General features: G+C 33.8%; 1 protein-coding gene and 1 pseudogene across 1 annotated transcript; one reads left to right on the top strand and one right to left on the bottom strand.

Moving 5' to 3' along the window:
• Nucleotides 1-3,801: 3,801 nt before the first annotated feature.
• LOC149239627 (uncharacterized) lies at nucleotides 3,802-4,542 on the bottom strand. The gene has a single exon (XM_089369923.1). The coding sequence runs from the start codon at nucleotides 4,540-4,542 to the stop codon at nucleotides 3,802-3,804; it is 741 nt and encodes a 246-aa protein (XP_089226049.1).
• Nucleotides 4,543-17,446: 12,904 nt separating this feature from the next.
• On the top strand, nucleotides 17,447-18,793 carry LOC149239628 (2-hydroxyisoflavanone dehydratase pseudogene; annotated as a pseudogene).
• The last annotated feature ends 7,236 nt before the right edge of the window (nucleotides 18,794-26,029 follow it).

Raw genomic sequence — 26,029 nt, forward strand, 5'->3', positions numbered from 1 at the left:
TTAAAAGAAATAATTTAATACAACTTAAAAATAATTAAAAAACTGATTTAATACTATTTCTTATCTTTAATTAAAAGAAATAATTTAATACAACTTAAAAATAATTAAAAAACTAATTTAATACTATTTAAAAGAAATGTGAGTTTAGTAATTAAAAACATATCCCTCTTTAAAAATGTTACACCTATTTAAATTTCAATTCTATAATTAAATAAATATATGAAAGAGTTTAATAATTAAAAACATATCCCTCTTTAAAAATATTACACCTATTTAAATTTCAATTCTATAATTAAATAAATATAAGAAAGCTTCACTAGAGAGTAATAAATATTTTCTCACACTATAGAATCCTAACCCTTTTAAACACCATCACTTTTATTTAAAAATTATTAACAAAATCCTTTAATTTTCACTAATTTATTCCGTCTTTAAACAGTAAACTTCAATAATTTCACAAAGTTCGAGTGGATCGACCCTCATCACATTTATATATTATTTTAAAATTTACACACTCGTACAAAGATGAAGATATTCGATGAATCCACCCTAATAATTTTTTGGAAAAGGATGATGAATCTGTACCACTAAATTTGTGACTTTAATGGAGATTTCCCAAAGAGAAAATGTATCCACCTGAAGAAGTTTGTCTTTTGTTATGATTTTTGTAGAAAGAAAACGAATCTACTTTAAGAATCTGATATTGATGTGACTTTTGTGGAAAGAAAAAGAATATGCTGTAAACGTGGCTTTTTGTCCACTGTCAAAAACAAATATATACATAGAAACCCAAAAGGGTATGCTGTTCTGATGCAAATAACCACTATGTAAAAAACCAAAATTCACCCACACAGGGGTAGACAAACATATTTACTATTCTGTTATATACAGAGCAAAATTCTATAAATGTTCAGTATCAAAAGGCTGTGAAATTAGGGGCTGTTGCCCCTTTGTAGTCCCTCATCTATATATGGCCTGTGAAAATAATGATAGATCCCTGTAGGTGTATGTTCGGCGATCATCCACTCTCCAAGAGGACGATGCGTCGCTTCTTTCGATAGCTTGTCAGCAGTTTCATTTTTTTCCTTGTAGATATGAGAAACACAAATCTGATCAAAGAATGTTTTGAAAAAAACAATTTCTTCCATAATAGTTCTCAAAGAGTATGTAGAGAAAATAGCTATATTGTTAAACCAATCAGTCACTATCTTTGAATCTCCATAAATTTGTATATTTCGACATTGTTTCAGAATAGCAAAGTATAGCAGATGGCGAAGTGTTATCAATTCAGCATGATTTTTGGTGCCGGGTCCTAGACCCAAACAAATCTGGAAGTAGTGTGCTTCAGAAAGGTAGAAGCAAATGCCACCCCCACAGCCATGCCATTGGGCAGCACCATTATAATAGGCCCATGGGATCAATCTGTTTATTTGTTCATGTTGTATAATTCTAGGTCTCTTTTGGTTGTCATCGTTTGGAAGTTCTTCATATGTAGCACAAATTTGTGGGGGGAGAAGATTCCAGTTTACCAATTTATCTTCAAAGATTTTATTATTTCTCTTGAGCCAGATGTACCATGAGACTAGGAGAGGAAGGTTTCTTGATTTTGCCATAGCTACTGTACTCCACCAGTTTTCCCAAGCCGTTGTTATATCGACCCCCTGCCAGTTCATAGTCATATTTAGAGATAGTAGGACTTGTGACCATATACTCCTGGTGGTTGGGCAAGTAAGGAAAAGATGCTGGGTCGATTCTTCTTCTTGGAGGCAAAGTACACACCGGGTAGGACCCAAAAATGCCCTTCTTTTCAGATAGGATCCAGTGGGGACCTTATCTTCTAATATGTTCCACATCAACAGTCTGGTGCGTGGAGGAGCTTTTAATTTCCATAAGGTATCCCACTAGCTTCTTAAGACCTCCAGTTTTTTGATTGCTATTATTGTGTCATACCCCTGTTTTGGTGTGTGTTTCCCAGTTTTTGAGTGGGCTCAAATAAGTTCATCCTCAACATTCTGTAATCTAACATGTGATTCTGTAAGTTCCTGAAGGTATATTTGCCAAATTCTACTCCATTCAATTGGTATATGCCAGTGCGGATCAGTTAGCCAGCCTTGTGTATGGAATGTAGAATTTTGCTGGTCCCCAATCTGTCCCAGAAACTTTATGCCCCTGTTGTTTAGGTGTTGTATCAGTCCAACTAGTAGTAGATGGGAGTTACCACTACCTGTCCAAGGATCAATGCCAATTTGGACCGAGGCACCATTGCCAATTTTCCATAGTAAGCCATCCTTGATGATAGAAGTAGAACTGAGTATGGCCCTCCAAATCACTGAGATGCCCTTCCTGTTCCAAGATGGGCTTCTAATCCAGTCTATGATAGTCAACGACCAGATGTATTTATGAAGAATAACCTCAACCCAAAGACTATTTTGTTTTAGTAAAAGCCAACTCTGTTTGGCTGCCAAGGCTTGAGCAAAGGCAAGAAGTAATTTAAGTCCCCAGCCTCCCCACTTCTTAGGAGTAGCAATTTTGGCCCATTTTACCCAGGCAAATGGTTTACCCTCCTTACTTCCATTCTAGAGGAATTTACAACAGATTTGTTGAATTCTGTGAAGAATCCCTCTTGGAATCCAGGCAAGTGACATCCAGTACACCGGGGTGGCTTCGAGGACTGATTTGATAAGGATCAGTCTGCCTGCCCTAGAGAGGAACCTATGACACCAACAATTTATTCTCTTCTCCACTTTTGTGATGAGCCAGGTCCAGTTAGCAATCTTATAACCATCTGGTTTTAGTCTGAAGCCCAAATATTTCAATCCCCCCATCAAATCAGTTGCTTGAAAGGGAAAATTTTGAGTGGCTAACTGAGATTCCTGTAGGGTACATTCAGATAGAGAGATGGTGGATTTTTCTCTGTTGATCTCCATTCCCGTGGCTCTGTAGAACAGGATCAGGATCTCATTCAATGAATTCGTGTCCCGGACACTCCCATTTAAGAAAATCAATATGTCATCTACAAAAAGTAGATGTGTCAAGTAGAAATGTTCCATAATTTTTAGACCTTGAAGGCCCCCCCTTCTTTTTTCTGTAGCTATGCATCTGCTCAACCCTTCCATGACTATTAAGAAAATAAGTGGTGATAAAGGGCATCCCTACGTTATCCCTCTATCAATATTGAAAGTGGGCGATGCTGAACCATTAATGAGAATGGCAAAAGAAACAGAGGAGATGCAACCCATGATCCAGTTGATAAGAGCAGGGGGGAATCCCAAGTGAGTGATAATCATCTTGATGTACAGCCAATTCACTTTGTCAAAGGCCTTTGCCAGATCAATTTTGAGAGTGAGTCCCTTGAGATTTTTGAGTATGATGGAGTGGAGGGCTTCCTGGGCTATACCAATGGCATCCTGTATATGTCTATGGTGGAGGAAAGAAAATTGCTCCTGAGAGATGTGGTTAGATAATATAGGCTTGATGCGATTGGTGATGATTTTAGAAATGATTTTGTATAGATAGTTGCAAAGGGATATAGGCCTGAAGTCATTAAAGGAGGATGGCGAATCTATCTTAGGAATCAAGGCCAAGTAGGTGAAGTTAATGGGGGGGGGGGGGGTGGATGTGTCCAGTGGTTCTGCTTACTTCAATGATAGCAAGTAGGTCCCATCCCAGTAACTCCAGGAAAGCCAAATAGAACTCCACTGGCCAGCCGTCCGGGCCAGGACTCTTATCTTTCTTGAACCATTTGAGAGTTCCTTCCAATTCCTCCATGGTGACCGTTTGAGTTAAATCCTCTGCAGCATCCTATTCCACAAACCTTGGAAAGTGGCCAGCCAAGTTTATGATGTCCGGGAGATTGATGGCTGCCGATGCTGTAAATTGTTTTTTGAAATGTGTAATCCCCAATCTAGCTAATTGAGGGTGAGTTGAGGCCCATCCATCAGGCTCACAGGGCATCTGCCATATAGTGTTGGTGGCCTTTCTTCCGTTTGCAAAATTGTGGAAAAATTTGGTATTACCATCTCCCGCTTGAAGCCAGGTGGCTCTACTTTTCAATCTCCATTTTTCTTCCTTTTCCAGTAGTATATTATTCTTTTGGTTCTCCAGCAAAACCAGATGTATTTTAGTCTCCTTCGATAAGAAACCCAACCTCTGTTCATCCGTTAGCTGTGCAATCTGTAATTCAATGTCAAAAAGATGTTGTTCATCTCTCAACTTCTTCCTCTTTGACCACTGCTCTGTCAATGTCCTGAGTTTGTTAAACCTAATACAGAAGTCCGCAGCCAACCTGTGTTCCCTCAGAGGGGGTTGAGCTCTCCAGAACTCAGTCACCAGGTTGATGTAGTCAGGATCTTTTAGGTGTCCAGTAAAGCATTTGTAGGGGGAATGCGGCTTTTTTGATGGACCGGTGATTTGGAGAAAAATGGGTAGATGATCAGATGATCCCCCAGAACCCACCCATTGTCGATATAGGGGGATGTAATGGATGAGATCTTCATGTATCAAGAACCGATCCAATCGTCGACCCAGGGCAGCATCCTCCATCCGCCTATTATGCCAGGTGGGCAGTTTCTTGTTCATAGGAACATCAACTAATTTTCTGGTATCCAGTAGAGTTCTCATCTGATCAGAAATAGGGTCGATTTGAGCATGATGTCCCCAGGATTATTCTATGCCCAAGGAAAAGTTTAGATCCCCTCCAATAATGGTGGTGTTTGAAACAAGATTATGTTCCAACAAATTGTGCTAAAATTCCAATATGTTCTGATTAGGTGCATAAATGTTGATCAGTTTTAATTGAAGTCCCAGCTCCCCAAAAAATATGTCCATGCCAATAAACCCCATACCGCCCCAGGTGGATATATGCTTGAAAATTTTAGGATTGATGCCAATTGCAAGACCGCCAGATCTGCCTATGGCATCCATGCCTTGGAATACCCAGCCCGACAGAATCGAGAGTAGGGTTCTGGTTATGTTATCAGAAGTGCCAAGGGTTTCCTGAAGGAAAAGGATGTCACAGTATGTATCCTTTAACAGCCTTTTGATAGCCAATCTCTTCTGGGGGTTGGCTAATCCCCTGCAGTTGTAGGAGAGCCAAATCATGGGGAAACATGGGCAATGGGCTCCAATGCTCTAAGCACCCTCTCAATGGTGGTTTGTTGGCCCCTCGCTACATCTACCACCGCTGAGTTTATGGCAGTTTTGATCTTGGATGGGTGCCCTTTGGCTGGTTTATGAAGCTTGGTCCTTCCTTGGGAGAGGCCCAATCCAAGAAGCAGAGGTTTAGGTTGCACTATGGATCGGAGGTTGTAGGGATGGGATCCTAGCCCAGAAGGGGAGGAAGTGTGAGAAGGGGGGGTGGAAAATTCCCTGAGGGAAGTAGGAGTGGTGAGAACGTGGGTGGGGGAGGAAATAAGGAACAAGGGATGGAGGGAATAGTGCAATGTACAGATGAGGAGGGATGCAAAGATGTATGCAGTGCATTTAACATAACACCTGAAAAAAGAGCAGCGGATATTGGGAAAGACTCATTACCCGGTAGAGAAGTTGCTTTCACTGCAGATTTGGAGCGAGTCCGAGGTGGTGAGGATGAAACTTTTCTCCGGTTCCCAGCCTTCTTTGTAGCGCCCACCACAGCTTCAGATGGTGCCTCTCCTTGTTCCTGTTCTCCCTTGTTTTGCTCTTCAGAGGTCTGTTGCTTCGTCCCCTTCGAGATTTCAGTGGTCACCGAAGAATGTAGAGGGAAATCCTTGTATAGGTGACCCACTTTGTGGCACCTCCTGCAGCGGAATGGGACTCCTTCATAGTCCAGAAGTTGTTTTTGTGAGAAGTGCCTCCTGTGAAGAGTAATTTTTTCCTCAAGTCCTGCCTTGGTGTCAAGGTGTACCAATATCCTTGCCATAGTCATGATTCCTGTTTTTTCAAAGGACTTGTCATGTTCAAGGTAGGTCCCCAGTGCATCTCTAATACGTTTGAACAACTGAGGGGTCCAAAATTGCATAGGTAATCCAGGTAGTCTAACCTAGATAGGTCCTGCTCCGGATCGAATGGAGGATCCCATCGCTTTAATAGAACTGGTGCAAGCTCAATATGCCAGTAGCCCGATAATATCCATTCTGTATACTCCTCCCTATGAAAGCGGAGGGCAAACCATCCTCTGGCCAATACCCTAATAACAGGAAGTTCTTTCAGCAGGGAGCCCCATATCTCCACTGTCCATTGACGCAGTTTCTCCACCGTGTAGTTCCTACCTCTAACATAGCCAACAAGAACTTTCCTCGCCGTGTCCATGGCATCCACCATTTAAACGTCCTCTCTGAAGGTCAGGTTGATATCAGTGTCCACAGCTCTGAGACACCGGCCCTTTTTCAGATTATCCGAGCGCCATCCCGTAGGGTAATCTTGAAGAAGGTTCCGACATGGTTCTGAGGAGCTATGCTGCGCCGAATGAGTAGGTCGAGGATTTGGGATAGGTGAGCTGAAACAACTAGAGTGAATTGGGGAATGCGGGTTGAGATTGCACGAGCGCGGGTGAAAGTAGGATTGTGCAGGTCGCGGGGGGTTGGACGGGCCAGTTTGTGCCAGGGAGATGGAGGGAGGGTGCATAGGCAGGGAGTGCTGTGGGGGAGGAGGAGGGGGATGTTGCAGGAGATATGGCAGGGGGGAGTCGAAGGAGGGGGAAGCCTGTAAACTGGAGCCGAGGAGATTCAGGGTTGCCAGAGAGAGGGGGGGACATTCCAAGCCGGGAAGGTCTGCAACATTGATAGCAGGGTGCTGGCGCTTTCCGGAAATGGGTGAGTTTAGTGTCGACTGGACAACAGCTATCATCCGACCCTATTTATGCTACCAAGGGCCCTCAAACGGTGTAGATTGGTGCGCCCAAATCTCTTGCTCAGGCATGGGGTCCTCCTCGTAATCCATGAGGTCTTCTTCCACCATTTTAGCTGATAGTGATACCTGACCTCCATGTGACCAGTGGAAGGTAGGCTGTAATGTTGAAAGGAGTTGACTGTGTTGTTGAACGAAGTTGAGGCCAAAAACAACGGGCAATACCACGCATCAGACAAAAGAAATTCACCGACAGGCTCAACTGTAGAGAACAGAAATCATTAAAAAACCAAACCCGTGGTCAGACCTGCGTAGATAACCATGCTACCATGTCCACAGAAAGCTCACTATTGGCAGAAACCGCGGAACTATAACCTGAAACCCTAGGGTTCTGCCATGGTTAGGGTTCTGGAGCTCCCTTCTGCCGCTGAATCTGTAACTCTATGTCAACATGTCTTTCAATTTAAGAATCTGCAAATCAGTATAAGGTGAATCAAATCTGAGATCTCATTCATCATTATTATTTTTAATATAATTCCTTTATATGATAAAAAATATAATTCATTTATATTATAAAATAATGCTTATTTATAAAACATATACCTTACCAAACCAAATAAAACAATGAAATTGCAAGTTTCAAAATAGAAAAATTTTAAATTTCTATTTTTAATATTATTTATTATCAAATTAATATTTTAATTCTTTTAACTATAGTTCCTTTTAAGTAAGGTTGATCATCATTTTGAACATATTATTTGATTTTTTTCTTCTTATACCGTTTTAAAACATTTTATCTCTCTATCATAATCATTACTTGAATATCAAATATTGAAGATATTATTATTTTTAATTTCCATAAATATATTATTTTTTAATTATTTTTTTTTTTTGGAAAAGTTTATTGATTTAATTTTTTTTTTGGTAAATTTCTTGAAAAGAATATATAAGATTATAATTTTTTTATAGAATTTACTGGCATGTAACATTTTCAGTTATTTATTCTATATATTTCATGAAAAAATATATAAGATTATAAATTTTTTGATAGAATTTACTATCATGTAACATTTTTAGTTATTTATTTTATATTTTCTCACTATTCATTAGATTAAATTTGAATCATTACATTGAGTAACTTTAGAAATGGAATAGCAAGTCACATGACATTAAAACTATTGTGGGAGTAAATTACATAAGATTTTTGTTGTAAAGTCACATCATTATCATGGATATTTTACTTATGCTAGTTATCCACATATTTAATAATGTAAATGTTACATCATCTAAGGAAGAAACATCATTAGCATGCCACAATACGGAAATACACTATTGGACACTAATATAATTTGGAAACCATGTAGGGAAAAGTCATCAAACGTTTAATATTATTAAACATATCGTGAGCATGTTCATCCCTTACTCAATGGCTGTAAGGGAGTCCATCTCTTGAGCATTGTCATAAAATATTACAAAGAAACATAATTTTAAATACAACATAACTTGGTAGAAGTAATCACATTAATCATTATATCATTTACCTATGAATCCTCAAACATTTTGACTTTGTAGCATGGTTGTTTTCATAAGTCAATTATCCTGTAGTGAACATTCCTTCAATCTACGTTGACCACTAGTTCTTTCATTGCCATAATGTTAAATATAATTTGTCCTTCACATGCGTTACAATCATTTCCTGCAAATACAAAATATTTATTGGTGAAGCTTCAAGCATCTTTTCATGTACATAAGACGCATATAAAATATTGATACATACCTCTTTATTAACTATATACATGCATGAATTAAAGTATAGAACTATCAAAACATGTCTATTTATCTTTACACATGTATGGTTATGAAACATGTCGGTCCATCCATAACTCAAATGCATAGGATAAAGTACATAAGCACTACATTTTACTATCATTTCTTTCCAAAAGACACATTATTTTCCTACAGAAAACCATCACAACTATCCATATTATTTTCAATTAAAACTAGCACATTAGCTATGACCTTTGTGCATGTGAATTCATATTCTTTTTCCACAAGAAATTAACCTAACAACTATTATCTTGATACATGTTATCACATATTCTTTTCCAAATGAAGTGAATACCATAGATATTATTCTTGCATGCAAATACATAATATTTTCTAACTAAATCTAACACAATCTTGCATGCAAATAGATAATCTTCTTCGAAAGAAAGATAACCCATTCTTGCAAGAAATTATATAATCTTTTCCAAAGTAAAGCTAACATAATTTTGCATGCGAATACATAACCTTTTCCAAAAAAGTCTAGCCTAATAGTTATTTATCTTTGTGCATATAAGCATACATTCTTTCCTCACAAAAACTATCATAGTAGTTGTTGTCTATGGGCTCAAAAAAGGTTAATCAAACTACATGCCCTTTAAAAAGAATAATAAACTAAAAACATTTACCATCAAGCTCAAAACAAAATCTAAATAATGAAATATACATATATTAAACGCCGAGAATATTCTTCTAATCTATGGACCTCAAAGAATTTCTTGAATGAAGTGTTTATCAAAAGGTATGTGTCATTTTCTACGAAGAAACTAAATGAAAGCATCGTTATTAAATGTCCATACTTGTAATATTACACCTTTTATGTAAATTATAATTATAAATATTAAAAGAAAACTACCACAACTTATTTCTTTGTGCATGAGAATCCATGGAAGTCTTCCAAGAAGGACACCACCGACAGTAAAAATAACAAGCTCTAACAAAGATTATATAGTAACAACCACATACGTCTAGAGAAAACAATAAAGAGAGGGCTTACTACACTTAGTTGTGGGCCCCATCTTTATGCATGGCACCTGCAAATGAGTTTGAAACTTACTTGGTAGAGAAAAGAAAATAAAAATTCAGTGGAACAAGCCTTTGATATACCGCTAGGCTCCCACTCGTCATTCAAAATCACAAAGCACACATGTGCAAGTCCCTTGTGGATCACATCGTAAAAAACCCATATATTTGATTGACTGTCTTAGGTGAATCCATGATGCACATGAAAACCTACACCTGTGGTGTGGATAGAGCCCACACAGCTCCTTCATGAAACCCTTAGTTTGACAGGGTAGCACTCAATGTGGATTCACTTTTATACATCAATTTTTTACACATTTTCATCTCCACTTCTTGGTGTACACATGCAAATAAGGAAATGTTTCTCGTCTTCCATGTGCTTTCTCCTGGCATCTTTGATACCCTCCTATAAAGCTCTGCTTGACACCAATTCATAAGCATCATATTTTTAAGAGACACGTCATGAATCCTTTTCTTTTTTCTTTCGAAGTCAGTTGGGTGGTTATCATAGAACCATAATTGAATCTGGATGCTAATTTTTCTCCACTTCATATAACTCCCTCCTTTATTTTCAACCCATTCTCATGGGTTTAAAACCACTTGTAAGATTTTTAAAATGATTTTTAATTTATTTAATATATTTTGATTATAATTTTAATATATTTAAATTGTAATTTGATTATAATTTTTAATTTAATTTTAATGGTATATAATTAGTTTGTAATTAATTTAATTTTTTAATTGTAATTAAATTAATATTAATTAAGTAATAAATGTTGATTTAATTTAGGATTAGATTTTAATTAAAATTTCTTATTTTTGGTTTAGGGAGTAATTTTTCCAGAATTCTGACAATTTTGACTCTTTAATTTTGAGAGTTCATAAGTTGAGGTTTACTTAGCCAAATGAGGCCCATGATGACTCATTAAGTAGATAAAATTAAGGAGAATAACTCTAAAGTGGTTGCATGACCATATTTGGTCATTAAATGAGTCTAAAATTTAGCTGAAAATTAAGCTCCAAATTTGTTACAAAAACTCATTTTTTGAGTTTAATTTCATTTGCTTGAAGTCTCCGTTAATTGTAGATCCATTCGTTTATGTTCTCTTTGACCAATAAGATATTTACAAGGATCAATAGAAGGCTCATAATTCTTTTTATTTATTTATTTAATTTTAATTGAAGATGTTTGTTTTACAGATTTGGTATTTTTTATTTTAATTTGCATTTTAATTGAATTTTGATTGGTTTTGGGAGGAGAACAATTGAGGAGATGAGGAAGAGAAGATTTGAATGAATGAAATTTCTCTTGCAAGAGAAGAAAAATAATTTCGACCAATGAAAATTGTTGGAGCAAATTTGTTCTTCAACAACTCTCCTATTTGGAATTTATTTTTGTAATTATAATTAGTGGTTTGTAGAATGTTAGGGGCTTATCTTCTCTGCAACATTGTTTTCTTAAAGCACTATTATAATAGGGATTTCATGCTGTAGGTAGAGAGGGTCAATCTCAGATCTGAGAATTATTGGGATTTGTCTATTTCCATTCCGAACTATGTATGAGAGGTAGAGTTTGCACTATTGTAGCTCTTGCTTTTAGCAGTAGAGTTTATGCTTTGGAGGAGATTGTAGGGGATCAGATTTAAGCAAAAGAGCAGGAGACATTTGTATTAGAAATAATATTATTTTTAATGTGAAATTTCATTCTTGATGACATAATTATGTTAATTGGAGTTATATTGTGCATTACTGTCAATATGAATACCTGCCTTATAGATTATCTATCTAATATGATTGTCCCATGATCTGTTCTCAGTTATATATTTTTCTATGATATGTTAAAACGAGATTTCTGAGTAACTATTTACACAGAAATCTGTCATCTAATTCTAATTTAATTTCCATTGGCATTATACGAACTACTTCCTAATGTTATTGGTTCATCATTCATTGTTAATAGATATCTGAACAACATGTTTGGTAATTATAATATTAGTTAATTGAACTATTTCATTAGCTATATATTCATCTTAAGCCAAACATGTTAAAATCCCAATTATGTTAATATCTTTCTCTCAGTTGGGTTAGATCTACATCTTCCTAACTAAGATAGGCTTAGGATTTATTTCTTTTTGCTTGGATTCTAGGATTAGTTTGCATTTAGATTAATAATTACACTTCTAGATGTCCTCTTATCAAAGAGGAAAACTTTAATTGTGGCTTGGCTGAGCCTTAGATCATCCTAAGAACCACTTTCTTGCTTGAGCTCAACAAGAGGGCTAATTTGATGTCTCTTCTCTATTAGTAGAAAATGGCATACTTTAAGCCAGTAGAGATAGAGAGAAGGTAACTGGACCTAGTTTAACCAGTTGGAACCACTGTTATAAACGAAAAAGGAGCTACTTTGAGTTCTCGATCGGGTGGTCTCCCTTATAATGTTGAATGGTCATTTCGAGCCTACAATAGAATGATACTTAGAATGATTTGTTTTGATTTTTGGTTAGCACTGGTTGTCATTTGTTCCTACATAAACTTTTCACAGTCACCTTGAAACAAAAATCCTACCCAGATTGAAAGTTTATGTGTGAGTTGGATTTGTTGTTCTAAATAAAAGGACAATTGATCCACCAAAAAATAGCCTCTAACTTTGAGCTCACAGATCAAATGATTAGGAAGTTTATGAGCTTCCTTGCATCCAATTTATGGGATATACGCGTATAAGTACTTTTACCCTTCCAATCTTATAGACTAACTAGTCACCCACTAAGTAGAAAGATGAAAGAATGGATTTCTGAATGATTGACGCATTTTCAATTTTTTTGCAGGGCTTTTACGTCCATTATGAAAAGGGATTAGAAACATATTTTTCCTTCTATGAGAAAGATATTGATAAGAGATGGGGAAAATATTGGCATCAAAATATGCTTTATTGGGATACCATATACAAATATTTGGACACTCTATGCCTAAGCATTGAGCACTCAACAACTAATTTCTAGCCTTGGCATACATAATGTAAGAAATAAGAAATAATTTTGCTACAAATTTATCACTTGAGCTTGTCAGTTTGGTTTAGATTAAGTGGTTTAAACAAATGTTACTATCCTCCACAATAGGGTTTAATTCTTGCATATGGAATATTGAGCTCATAATGACTATTTCCTGGAATTACTTCAGGCCTTATTGTCTATATAGTCCCTCAATGATCAAAACATGTATATTCCTCATTTCAAATATAAATATATTTCTAATTTAAGAAAAAAAAAAACCTCACATGAAGCTATGGAAGCATATTTGAAGGGAAATATCTCCATAATTAAGCATTACTATGTGATACCTTCATGTAACACACTTTGAAATCAATTCTCTTGAAATGATGATGATACACATGGACAAATTCTCATAGTACAATCATTAGATCAAGATTGTATGATATGGTTGAATAAGCAAAAGGGAAGTATTAATTTAGATTCATGGCTATTATTGAGATATATAAAGAAGAGGATTAATGGTGGAAACCAAATAGAACATCAAATGTTAAGAAATAATTGTATAAAATTTCATTAAATATAGAAAAAAAGGTTTATTGGTTCAAAAAAATATGTTCACCTTAATAATATCATATATGCATGGTCACCAAGTAGGATGGATATGAGAGAAAATAAAAATAAATGAGAAGAGATTTGCAACACGTAAAGCATACCAAGAATATACTAAACATAATTTTTAGAGTGAGACTATGCCATGTTTCCTTAAGTATTTATTAAAAGGCATAACTCTAGAATACAATGATAGTTATCTTACTTATATTTGTTTACTTGAATAATTTTAACCATGATATATTTAAGAATGGGTTTCACAATGATATTATACATGCACATACAAAAATAATATGTTGAAAATTGTATGTTAATACTGAATCTAGATATTATATATAAATTGAGAAAAAATTTCAAAATATTACAATTTAAATACATTTTGTAACAATTATATATTGACCATTTCGAAATTGAAATCCACACATTTGGAATCATAATTGACACTTTAGTACTTCAAAATTCAACATTTTTGAAATAACATTTTTTTGGGTTCAAAATTGTTCAAAATTTCCCATTTGAATCTAAAAACAATAGTTTTGAAAACCAATATCACCACTTTCTGAACCTAATCTTTCATTTTATAAAGACTCATATTGCCACTTCCAAAATCTAAACTCATAACACATTTTATTGCATAGTTTTCATAAACAAGTTGGGAATAATAGAGAAATCTAGTTAGTCTTAGATTAATTCATTATTAGTCACTTGTTGTAGAGTGTTGATATTTTATTTTTTTATTTAGGATTCAGTTCCTATTTATTAGGGAGTTATTCAAACTCCTCAACAAACATGAAATCCTATATATGTAAGAGATTTATTCCTGATGAATAGATGCGTCCTTTGTGGACACTCTCTTGGTGAATTAACCTCACCTAGGAGCCGACCCTTTCTTTCATAGTTTGTTCATCATTAATTTTATGTTGGTATCAAAGTGTCATGTGATAGTTGGGTGAGATTGTGCAGAGGTTGAGCCTATCATGCATTTTTTGTTGTTGGGAGAGATATGCACTTTGTGTATTTTGTTTGGTGCCTTGTGTAAAATTGTGAAGTTCTGTGGCATGCGACCCAAGTGAATATTTATTTTTTTCTTTCCCCGTGGGCAAGAAGTGTGGGAGAAGAGATCTATTTTAAGCTACGCTAGATTGGGGCCTAAGATGCTATGATGTTATAAATCTCTTGTACTACTATAAATCTTGTCACCATTATTTTTTATTGGAATCGACCTTCTATGTTGTGAGTGATTAGTGTTGACATGAGAGTTTAAGCAATTGGTGATGAGATTCACTTGAGATTGTTCTCTTTTCAAATCTAGTTGGAGGATGAAGCTAGCGTAAAGGTTTCTACCGAGGTCCAAGTGTCAGTTGATGGCTCTGTGAGTTGAGTAAACACAAGAGTGGGTGAGCGAGCGTGTAACCAATGAGCAACAAACATTTTTGGCATGAGTGACCACGTTGGAGGTGTCTATTTTTTTTTTGCTACAGCCTACCAACAATGCATTCATGCAGAGTGGGCATGTGTGTCAGATCATCGTTCGAGTTTTAATGTTGCAAACTTGAGGTGAGGGACATGCGGACTTGTGTTTGGAGTGATTATATTTTCTTATGGAGTTGGATAGTTATTTGATGGTGTTGGCTGATGATTAGAGGAGTGTTGAACCCTCCTTTCTTGCCTATGCATTGAATCCTGTGCCATACGATTCAATGCCAATTGGGATATGTTTTTTTACTCTACTACTCTGAGGTTGAGGTTGGGATGATTGGTAGAAGGTTGCCCTATTTCCTATTTATGTGGTCATCTTGCTATGTTAGATGTTCTTGGTGCTAGAAGTAGCATCATGATCACAATCATAGTGTGTGTGTGTGTGATTGTTGTTGTTGGAGATTGATTGCACTGCAATCCCATGTACTTGATTTTCTCAAGATGGGGGTGCTCCTTGACATTTGAAAGTTCCAAAAGAAATTCATGCAACCTGTGGGGAAGATCGCCGAGGATTTCAGGATTGATTGTCCATGATTGGTGGCACTGAGAAAAGTAAAGCACCATTCACATAGAGCTCAAGATTGTAGGTTGATGGATCCCACACATTCAATTCTGTTTTCACTAGAGGTTGACAGTTGTGTTATTTTTCTCGTTCAAAGAGGATCAAAAGGATGTGAATATCAAAGTTTTGGTTGAGTAGTCATGTTGGCTGTGATGATTACATTATGTGATTTGTTAGTAGATCTACAAAAAGGAGCAAACATTGCAGAGAGAAAATTCATGGAGGATTCAACAACAACTAATGAATTGAAGAAAGTTAATTGCCTTTTTAAAGTAGGGGTGGTGAATTCAATAATTTGGTTGCTAATGATAAAGAGAAATATGCAATAACAGTAAAATTTAATGATGGATATTTGTTTTATGAAAATAAATTGCAGGTATTTTTGAAAAGAATTTGATTGATAAAGTGTTGTTTTCTTTAGATGACCAGGAGGTTAATGATTTGGCCCCTCATAGTAGAAGCAACCTAAAATCATAATGAGAGTGTTATCACAATAGTAGAGAAAGAAGAACATGAAGAAAAATCCATATCAACAATTAAGGAAACAAGTTAGTTTAAAGTTGTTCAAATAGATTATGATGCACATATAAAACTTATTAAAGAATGGATTGAATATTCTTTTGAAAAAATTGACGTAGGTCTCAAAGCAACATCTGGAGTTATATGCTTAATGGTGGAGGTTCTTGAAAATGAGAAAAATGGTGAATCAATAAATAATTTTGATGACATAGAAATAGAAAATGTGCTGGATACATCTGAAGAGATTCATGGTATTTTGATGCATTGGAGCACAAAGGAAATTAGATGTTATTATGAATTGATGAGGCAACAATGAAGTGAATAAGAACTAGATAAATGTAAAGTGCAACACTTCACTTATGAATCTAATGTAGAAGAACTAGATAAATGTAAAGTGCAACACTTCACTTATGAATATAATGTAGAATTTGTAAGTATTGAATACAAAACTATGTGTCAAGAACGTGATTGAGAATCGCAAATTGTGAAAAGAAGACCACAACCCAATTATAACATGCAGTTAAAGAGAAACAAACAAAAGAAGAAACACTGTTATTATTTAAAAGTAAGAATAATAAAAATGAAACTGTTAAAGTCAAACTGTAAGCCTTAGACTTGGACCAAGAGGCATTATTTCATAAGAAAATCCATTTCTCCATTAAGGGGGAGACTTCAAAATAATGGAGAAATCTCGTTAATTCTAAATTAATTCATTATTAATCACTTGTTGTATAATCGACCATTTCTTTCATAGTTTGTCATTCATTAATTTTATCTCAATCCAAACTTAATAAAATAGGAATGAGCTAGAATCTATAGTCATAAGACATATCACAACTCATTATTTAATGGACACAACTAAAAAGAATATTAAATACATTAAACATTCTTATTTAATGGACACAACTAAGAAGAATATTGAATATATTAAACATTCTTGTTTGGAACATTTAGTGATTGTGTTGTTCCTTAACGTTAATAATTTTGATTTAGTATCTTTGAAAACTTTAACTACTTAATAATATATCATACTATATTTTTTATCATTAATTAAAAGAAATAATTTAATACAACTTAAAAATAATTAAAAAATTAATTTAATACTATTTAAAAGAAATTGGAGTTTAATAATTAAAAACATATCCCTCTTTAAAAATGTTACACCTATTAATATAAGAAAGCTTGACTAGAGAGTAATAAATATTTTCTCACACTATAGAATCCTAACCCTTTTAAACACCATCACTTTTATTTAAAAATTATTAACAAAATCCTTTAATTTTCACTAATTTATTCCGTCTTTAAACAGTAAACTTCAATAATTTCACAAAGTTCGAGTGGATCGACCCTCATCACATTTATATATTATTTTAAAATTTACACACTCGTACAAAGATGAAGATATTCGATGAATCCACCCTAATAATAAGGATGATGAATCTGTACCACTAAATTTATGACTTTAATGGAGATTTCCCAAAGAGAAAATGTATCCACCTGAAGAAGTTTGTCTTTTGTTATGATTTTTGTAGAAAGAAAACGAATCTACCTTAAGAATCTGATATTGATGTGACTTTTGTTAAGACTTTTGTGGAAAGAAAAAGAATCTACTGTAAGAATTTGGTATTGATGGAAATTTTAGGAAGAAGAGTTCAGCGATGACGAACTGGTATTGTCGTTTAGCACATCGAGTGTGCAATAATGCAGCGAGTATAGATCCCCGCCAATGTGTTCACAGCATTGAATGCAATCTAGCGCTACCTCTGGGATTTTACGATCTGCTCCCTTCTGGTCTCACCATAATTATGGAGTCGTCGTCGTCTTCACCAATCGTATTTGAAGTTCCCAGTTTTATCAGAGTCTACGAAGATGGGACGGTTGAACGCTTGATGGACAGGGGAACGGTACCCACTAATTCACATGATGATAAGTTTGACGAGGAAGTGGCATCCAAGGACGTTGTGTTGGATCCTCATACAGGCGTCTTCGTTCGGCTCTATCTCCCTCCTCTGCAGGTCAGAGATGTAAAACAAAAAGTCCCGGTGCTTGTGTACTTTCACGGAGGGGGTTTCTGCGTTGAATCGGCTGCATCGCCACTTTATCACAGCTATCTTAATAAAGTAGCTGCAGAGGCCAAGGTGATTTGTGTGTCCGTGGAGTACCGGAGGGCCCCTGAGCATCGCCTTCCTGCTGCTTATGACGATTGTTTTGGTGTTCTTGAATGGCTTGACAGTCAAGCAGTGGCGCTGGATGGGGTGTCTGTGGATCCGTGGCTCGCTTCTCACGCAGATTTTAGCAACGTTTTCTTTTCAGGAGACAGTGCCGGGGCCAACATCGTGCACCAGATGGGCATCCGTGCCAGTGGAAGGAATTGGGATGGTCTGTGTTTCCAAGGGGCCATTCTGGTCCATCCCTATTTCGGCGGAGAAGAACGAATTGAGTGCGAATTGGCGGCTGAGGTGCAGGGTTTTATTAAGGCGGTCGATGGAATGTGGAGTATCTCTCTGCCGGTGGGAGCGGACAGAGACCACCCTTTTTGCAACCCAGATGGACCCCGTTCTCCGGCTCTGTCCACTCTGGTGTATCTTCGAACGCTTATATTTGTGGCAGAGAAGGATTTTTTAAGAGATCGGGGTATATTGTATTACGAGGCCTTAAAAAGGGCGGGCAAAGATGTCGAGCTCGTTGTGACGGAAGGCGAAAACCACATCTTTCATCTCCTGAATCCAAAGTCTGAGAATGCGCCCTTGATGATGAAACGGATTTTGGATTTCATGGATTCCTCCTCCGATAAGGGAAACGATTGAGACAACTGTGAGTATTTTATTCCATCCGCATGTATCTGTGTGGACAGGGTTTCAAATAGGGCTTCAGTTTAGAAATTGTAGAGGGTAATAGCTTTTACATTCCGTTGATTTAGCTGCAGTATAATGAAAATGCATGAAATTAAAGTTTGTGATTATCTATGTATACTGGGGAGACACATATTGTAGTTAATCAGTTTCTGCTTGGCTTTTGTAGTTCATTAGCTTTTTCCGCATAGACAACTGAGCGATAAATCTTTCCTTTATGGTCAAATCTGTGAATATCATCTAAACGGAAAAGTTACATATAGGATTGTTTTAAAAGTTTTATTATCATGCATTAAAATAAATTTTTTAAAAATGATTTATTTTATTATATAAAATATAATCAGATTTATTTTATTATATAAAATATTGATTATATAGTAGTTAGTGTTGGATTATATTTTAAATATAGTTTAATTAAATTAAAAAATAATAAAAATAAAGATATTAGTACAAAAATAAAACAACTAATAAATTATAAATTACTAAATATAATAAACTAATATTATTTATAAAAGATATATATGTTTATTTTTTTAATATATATATAAATTGGTATAATTAAATTTATTAAAATATGTTTTTAATACAATAATAAGTCATTATAAATTGAAAATATGGACAAAAAAATTATAATTGATGAAAATAGAAATAATAGAAAAAAAATAGTAACTAAAAAAATGGAAGTTACTAAAAATCCATTATAAGATGTCAATCAATCACCTTACAAATAAATAAATTTAAATTAAAAAAAATCAAATTCCTAATGTTAAATTATGAATAAGCTACATAAATTTAATACACAATCAACCCAAAACTAAATGCCTTAATACCAGTAACACCATTCTTGTAATAAATATAATAATAAATATGAAAAAAATATTGATTAATTGACATTATTTTAAGTGGTTAGATATAAAGGTTATTATTTAATGTGGTTAGTTAAAATGATTGTAATATTGTTTAAACTTGAAAAAATAACTTTCAAAAAAATTATAAATTATAATGTTTTTTTAAATATTTATGAATTATAAATTATTTTTTTAAATATATATTTAAAAAAAAATCCTCCTCACAAAGATCGAAAGTATCAAAAGTGAAGATTAATATTTTTTTAAATAACTTAATATAATTATAATTTTTAACATCAAAATTTGTAATCTTTATTTCTACATTCATCGTTATAAAAAATATAATTCCTTTATATTATAAAAAATCTTATTTATAAAACATATATGCCTTGTATATCTTATTTATATTATTTAACAATTTATTTGTTTTTTTTTCTCCTTATATCCTTTTCAAATATTTTATCTCTCTATCATAATATTATTTGAATATTAAATATGGAAGATATTATTTGTACTTCAAATAAATATATTATTTTTTTATTTATTATTTTTTTTCCTGAAAAAGTTTATTGATTTTTAAAATTTTTGTAATTTAATATCTTCATAAATTTCATGCAAAATAATATATAATATTATAAATTTTTTTAATAGAATTTACTAGCATGTAGTATTTTTAGTTATTTATTTTATATTTTCTCACTATTCATTAGATTAAATCTGAATTATTACATCGAGTAACTTTAAAAATGGAATAGCAAGTCACATGACATTACAATTATTGTGGAGTAAATTACATTAAATTTTTGTTGTAAATTTACATCATTATCATGAATTTTTTTACTTATGCTAGTTATCCACATATTTAATAATGTAAATATTACATCATGTAAGGAAGCAACATCATTAGCATGCCACAATAGGGAAATGCACTATTGGACACTAATATAACCTAGAAACCATGTAGGGAAAAGTCATCAAATGTTTAATATTATTAAACATCTCGAGCGTGTTCACCCCTTACTCAATGGTTGTAAGGGAGTCCATATCTTGACCCTTGTCATAAAATATTACAAAGAAATATCGTTTTAAATACAACATAACTAAGTAGAAGTTATTACATTAATCATTATATCATTTACCTATGAATCCTCGAACATTGTGACTTTGTAGCATGGTTGTTTCCATAAGTCAATTATCCTGCAGCGGATATTACTTCAATCTACGTTGACCACTAGTTATTTCATTGCCATAATGTTAAATATAATTTGTCCTTCGCATGAGTTACAATCATTTCTTGCAATTATTGTTGTCATCAAATGACATCCAAAATATTTACTAGTTAAGCTTCAAGTCTCTCTTCATGTGCATAAAACACATACAAAATGTTGATACATACCTCTTTCTTAACTATATGCATGCATTACTTAAAGTACAAAACTATAAAAACATGTCTATTTATCTTTACACATGTATGGTTATGACACATGTTGGTCCATCCATAACTCAAATGCATAGGATAAAGTACATAAGCACTACATTTTACTATCGTTTCTTTCCACAAGACACATTATTTTCCTAAAGGAAACCATCACAACTATCCATATTATTTTCAATTAAAACTAGCGCATTAGCTATGACCTTTGTGCATGTGAATTCATATTCTTTTTCCACAAAAAATTAACCTAACAACTATTATCTTGATACATGTTATCACATATTCTTTTCCAAATGAAGCTAATACCATAGATATTATTCCTGCATGCAAATACATAATATTTTCTAACTAAATCTAACACAACCTTGCATGCAAATAGATAATCTTCTTTGAAAGAAAGATAACACATTCTTGCAAGCAATTATATAATCTTTTCCAAAGTAAAGCTAACATAATTCTGCATGCGAATACATAACCTTTTCCAAAAGAAATCTAGCCTAATAGTTATTTATCTTTGTGCATATAAGCATACGTTGTTTCCTCACGAAAACTATCATAGTAGTTGTTGTCTATGGGCTCAAAAAAGGTTAATCAAACTACATGCCCTTTAAAAGGAATAATAAACTAAACACATTTACTATCAAGCTCAAAACAAAATCTAAATAATGAAATATACATATATTAAAGGCCGAGAAGATTATTCTAATCTATGGACCTCAATAGAATTTCTTGAATGAAGTGTTTATCAAAAGGTATGTGTCATTTTCTACGAAGAAACTAAGTGAGAGCATCGTTATTAAATGTCCATACTTGTAATATTACACATTTTATGTAAATTATAATTATAAATATTAAAAGAAAACTACCACAACTTATTTCTTTGTGCATGAGAATCCATGGAAGTCTTCCAAGAAGGACACCACTGACAGTAAAAATAACAAGCTTTAACAAAGATCATACAGTAACAACCACATACGTCTAGAGAAAACAATAAAGGGAGGGCTTAATACACTTAGTTGCAGGCCCCATCTTTATGCATGGCGCTTGCAAATGAGTTTGAAACTTACTTGGTAGAGAAAAGAGAATAAAAATTCAGTGGAACAAGCCCTTGATATACCGCTAGGCTCCCACTCGTCATTCAAAATCACAAAGCACACATGTGCAAGTCCCTTGCGGATCACACCGTAAAAAACTCATATAGTTGATTGATTGTCTTAGGTGAATCCATGATGCACATGAAAACCTACACTTGTGGTGTGGATGGAGCCCACACATCTCCTTCATGAAACCCTTAGCTTGACAGGGTAGCACTCAATGTGGATTCACTTTTATACATCAATTTTTTACACATTTTTCATCTCCACTTCTTGGTGTACACATGCAAATAAGGAAATGTTTCTCATCTTTCATGTGCTTTCTCCTGGCACCTTTGATACCCTCCTATAAAGCTCTTCTTGACACCAATTCATAAACATCATATTTTTAAGAGACACGTCATGAATCCTTTTCTTTTTCTTTCGAATTCGGTTGGGTGGTTATTATAGAACCATAATTGAATCTAGATGCTAATTGTTTTGAGCTCTTTATTTTATTTAGTTGTTAAAATAAATAAATATCATGTTTTATAAATATAGGGACATTATATACTCCCCCCCAAAAGACAACACCATCCTCAATGTTCATCACTAACTTTCACACATGACATTCATCTAGAACCATCAAAAGCCGTTTTTCCCTTTCAAAATGAAGGATTTGTATGTTAAATAACTAAAATCAATCATGTTTATCAATAATTATAAACATTTATACCTACAAATATATTCAATTTTTATTCCAATCACTTAACCCTTATTCAATTCAATAAAAGCCAAAATAAAGTCTCTATACCGCCTTATTGTTACTTGCCAATTACTCTTGGAAATCATGGTCACTTTACACAAGAATTTTAATTGCAGGGGGTTTATCATTATCAGTTGTGGTAAGAACTCCAAGAGTGGTTTGACAACCCAACAACAAGCACCTAGGGTGGTTCACAACCTCCATGGAAATTACATTGTAGAATATGACCAACAAATCCAACATAATTAAATTAATCACAACATTTTCAATCATTAATTATTTATGCAATGTCAGATGATATTTTATTCACAGTACATCGACAAGTACTTAGAGAGAACCTTACTCTCTAATCATCAAAATGACCAATAACTACACCAAGTGCATATTGTCTTAGCCCCCGCCAAAGGAATCCACAATATTGGTAGCACAATAAAGTAACTACACTTCCAGTAATTCCTTTCTAAGCACTAGGCTCCTTTCCTGTCAAGATGTAAATAAATTTTTTACATAATAATACAAAACAATCACATAACTTATCATATTAGTTAACTTGGTTTACCACAGAAACCACAGTGGGCAAAAGAATTCTCCTTCCAACCAATGGGAACTAGTTTCCACAACTAGATTAAGCCAATTTCACATCAAACATATTTCCATGACAGTGACAACGCTTGGTCTAACACAAGATTCCTCTTAGAAGGGTCCTACCTATTCCTCTGACAACGTCAGGTCTTAAGGAGTTTACAGCTCAAAAACTCACTCTTTGGGCCTCCACCAACATGCTCCGAAATCAACAAGGTTGCATAGGGATTTTCCCATCTCACCATCTTGGCCAACCTTTTTCTGTTAATGAGACCATCTATTTCTAGGGAGAGGAAACCTCATCTCAAGGCCTCCTTGCCCCTTCACAACTATCCTATAACTGTTTGAGATGTGAAATTATCTTTTAACACCTTTTTCCAACTGTAATTTATATAACTGAACATATGCACATTCACATTGAAGAAGAAGGAACATTTATGTACAACATGCCTTCATACTTGACCCTCAGCATGTATCCCATAGTTTGTAAAATTAAATTGATAGGAACTCATGACTAACATCACATGTCATATAGGTGGTATTCATTACAAATTTTCCACATATAATCATCACGCAATTTACAAAAACATTACCATATATTGCATATCATGACATGATACCTTCTCATTTGCAATTGCAAATAACATTGCAGTATTTTACCTTTTGGAGGTTCTTTTGTTCCATGTTACTAGAATCTTAGTGACATCACTATGCTTCCATTGAGCCTTCCCTGCTTAGTCACACTAGAAAAATTAGTCACAACTAATTTTGTTAAAACCACACTTTCTACAAAATATTGGTATGCACAAAACATTTTGTCAAATACATTCAGGATGCATTTTACTTTCATAGGAATCGGTGCTCTTAATATTTCAAGAATGTAGAAGGGTATTGGTCCTATCAATATTTCATAAACCATTTAGATGTATAACAAATAAGGCTACATCTAAGGAACTTTAGGACAAAGTTTCCATGAAGTTAGTTTTCCAACAACGTTTAAGGGAAAAAGACCTTGAAAAGTAATGTAGTCACTAATTCATGTAAAATGATACTTCATTTACGCATATGTATCTAATCAACACTCATTATGCAACATTACCAAATTCAAGTCAATCACACAAACTTTACTAAACTAAATAAATCAGTAATGTTAATATATTCAAAATTCGATCCATATTTTTTTTTAGTGATGACAACAGAGACATGACATCTCCACAACATAATGAAATTAACTTATTAGATTTCATAAGTAATGTCACCACAATATTCACATGCACTTGATGAATATTTTTAAATGGTGAAGTTAACATATTTCCTAAATGTAAAACACATACCAACTTGCATCATCATTAAGTCATCAACTTGTAAAGTTGTGAAGTTTGAAAAGATAAAGTAATCATCAACATCTAATTACCACTAGTTGTATATTAAATTTGTCAAACATACATAATCAATTTCATGCATTTTAGTATATTATCATATGATTAAATAATCTTAGTTTCTCTCATCCTCGTAATTGTTATTTTTGCATGTTCATATGCAAAGCTACAATCCCTGACATAACAAAACATTTATATCAAACTAATCTCTTTAACGACACCACTGTATCATGATCTAAGTTTTTTGTATCATTCAAGAACTTGTAGTCATATGTATGCCTTGTTGAATAGGCATCCACTTTTGCAATAATGTCTTGCATATAATATTGTTATGTGTAAAAGCCTATGCAAAGATTTAATCATACAAAAGCATTAATTTATTATTAGTAAGTGTTGATAACAATTAATGTAATAGTCCAAACAACCGAAAATTCAACAATGTATTGTCACCATAGAATAATCTATTGTGATCACATTTTTTACCATTTTAAATCTTGAATTAAGAATTGAATGATGCATATTCCAATATAGTTTGTCAACTGACCACAAACAATGGTGTAATGAAATAACAAATAATAAATGTTACTAACCATCATAACTCAATCAAAATCCATGACAAAACTCAATTGTCAATTAGTCATTACAGTCAAAACCATAACACTCGACTCATTGTTTATCTTTAACATCAAAAGGGGTTCTTTCAATGTTCTTTTAAAACATCATATTGTCCTCTTCAAAGACAACCCCCACTTTTGTACAATCCTTCGTTATCACACAAATACATGCATTGATTATTTTCTTATAAGAAATGAATTGTAAATCTAAACATTTTTTTTCTTTAAATGAACCATTAAATATTGTCATAAGAATATACATGCAAAGGTTGATAATTAACTCACACTATCACTAATCACAGTGTGATTATTCAAAATTATTCATAATTTAATTCGAAACGTTACAATATAATTCCTTATTGTCTTTTATTTGCATAAAACTTCAAATGCCATAAGCACACTTATTCTTTGAAGTAGACACTAACACTTATCATTCTTTAATGCGGTTATTAACACCATCATGCATCTCATGTCAAATGTAGTATACTGCATACATTTCCATGGAAATTTTGTTATTTTCATACTTGAATTGATACTCATTAACATCATACCTCTATTCATTTTCCACTTACGGATTCCCAAAAGGTGTTAGTGCTACAAAATTTTGCTCTGGTACCACTTGTAACATCCCACGATAATCCTTGTGAAA

Source organism: Pinus tabuliformis, chromosome 8 (genome assembly GCF_031772625.1).
Source record: "Pinus tabuliformis cultivar Carrire ecotype Pingquan chromosome 8, CPIR1, whole genome shotgun sequence".
Classification (NCBI taxonomy): Eukaryota; Viridiplantae; Streptophyta; class Pinopsida; order Pinales; family Pinaceae; genus Pinus; species Pinus tabuliformis.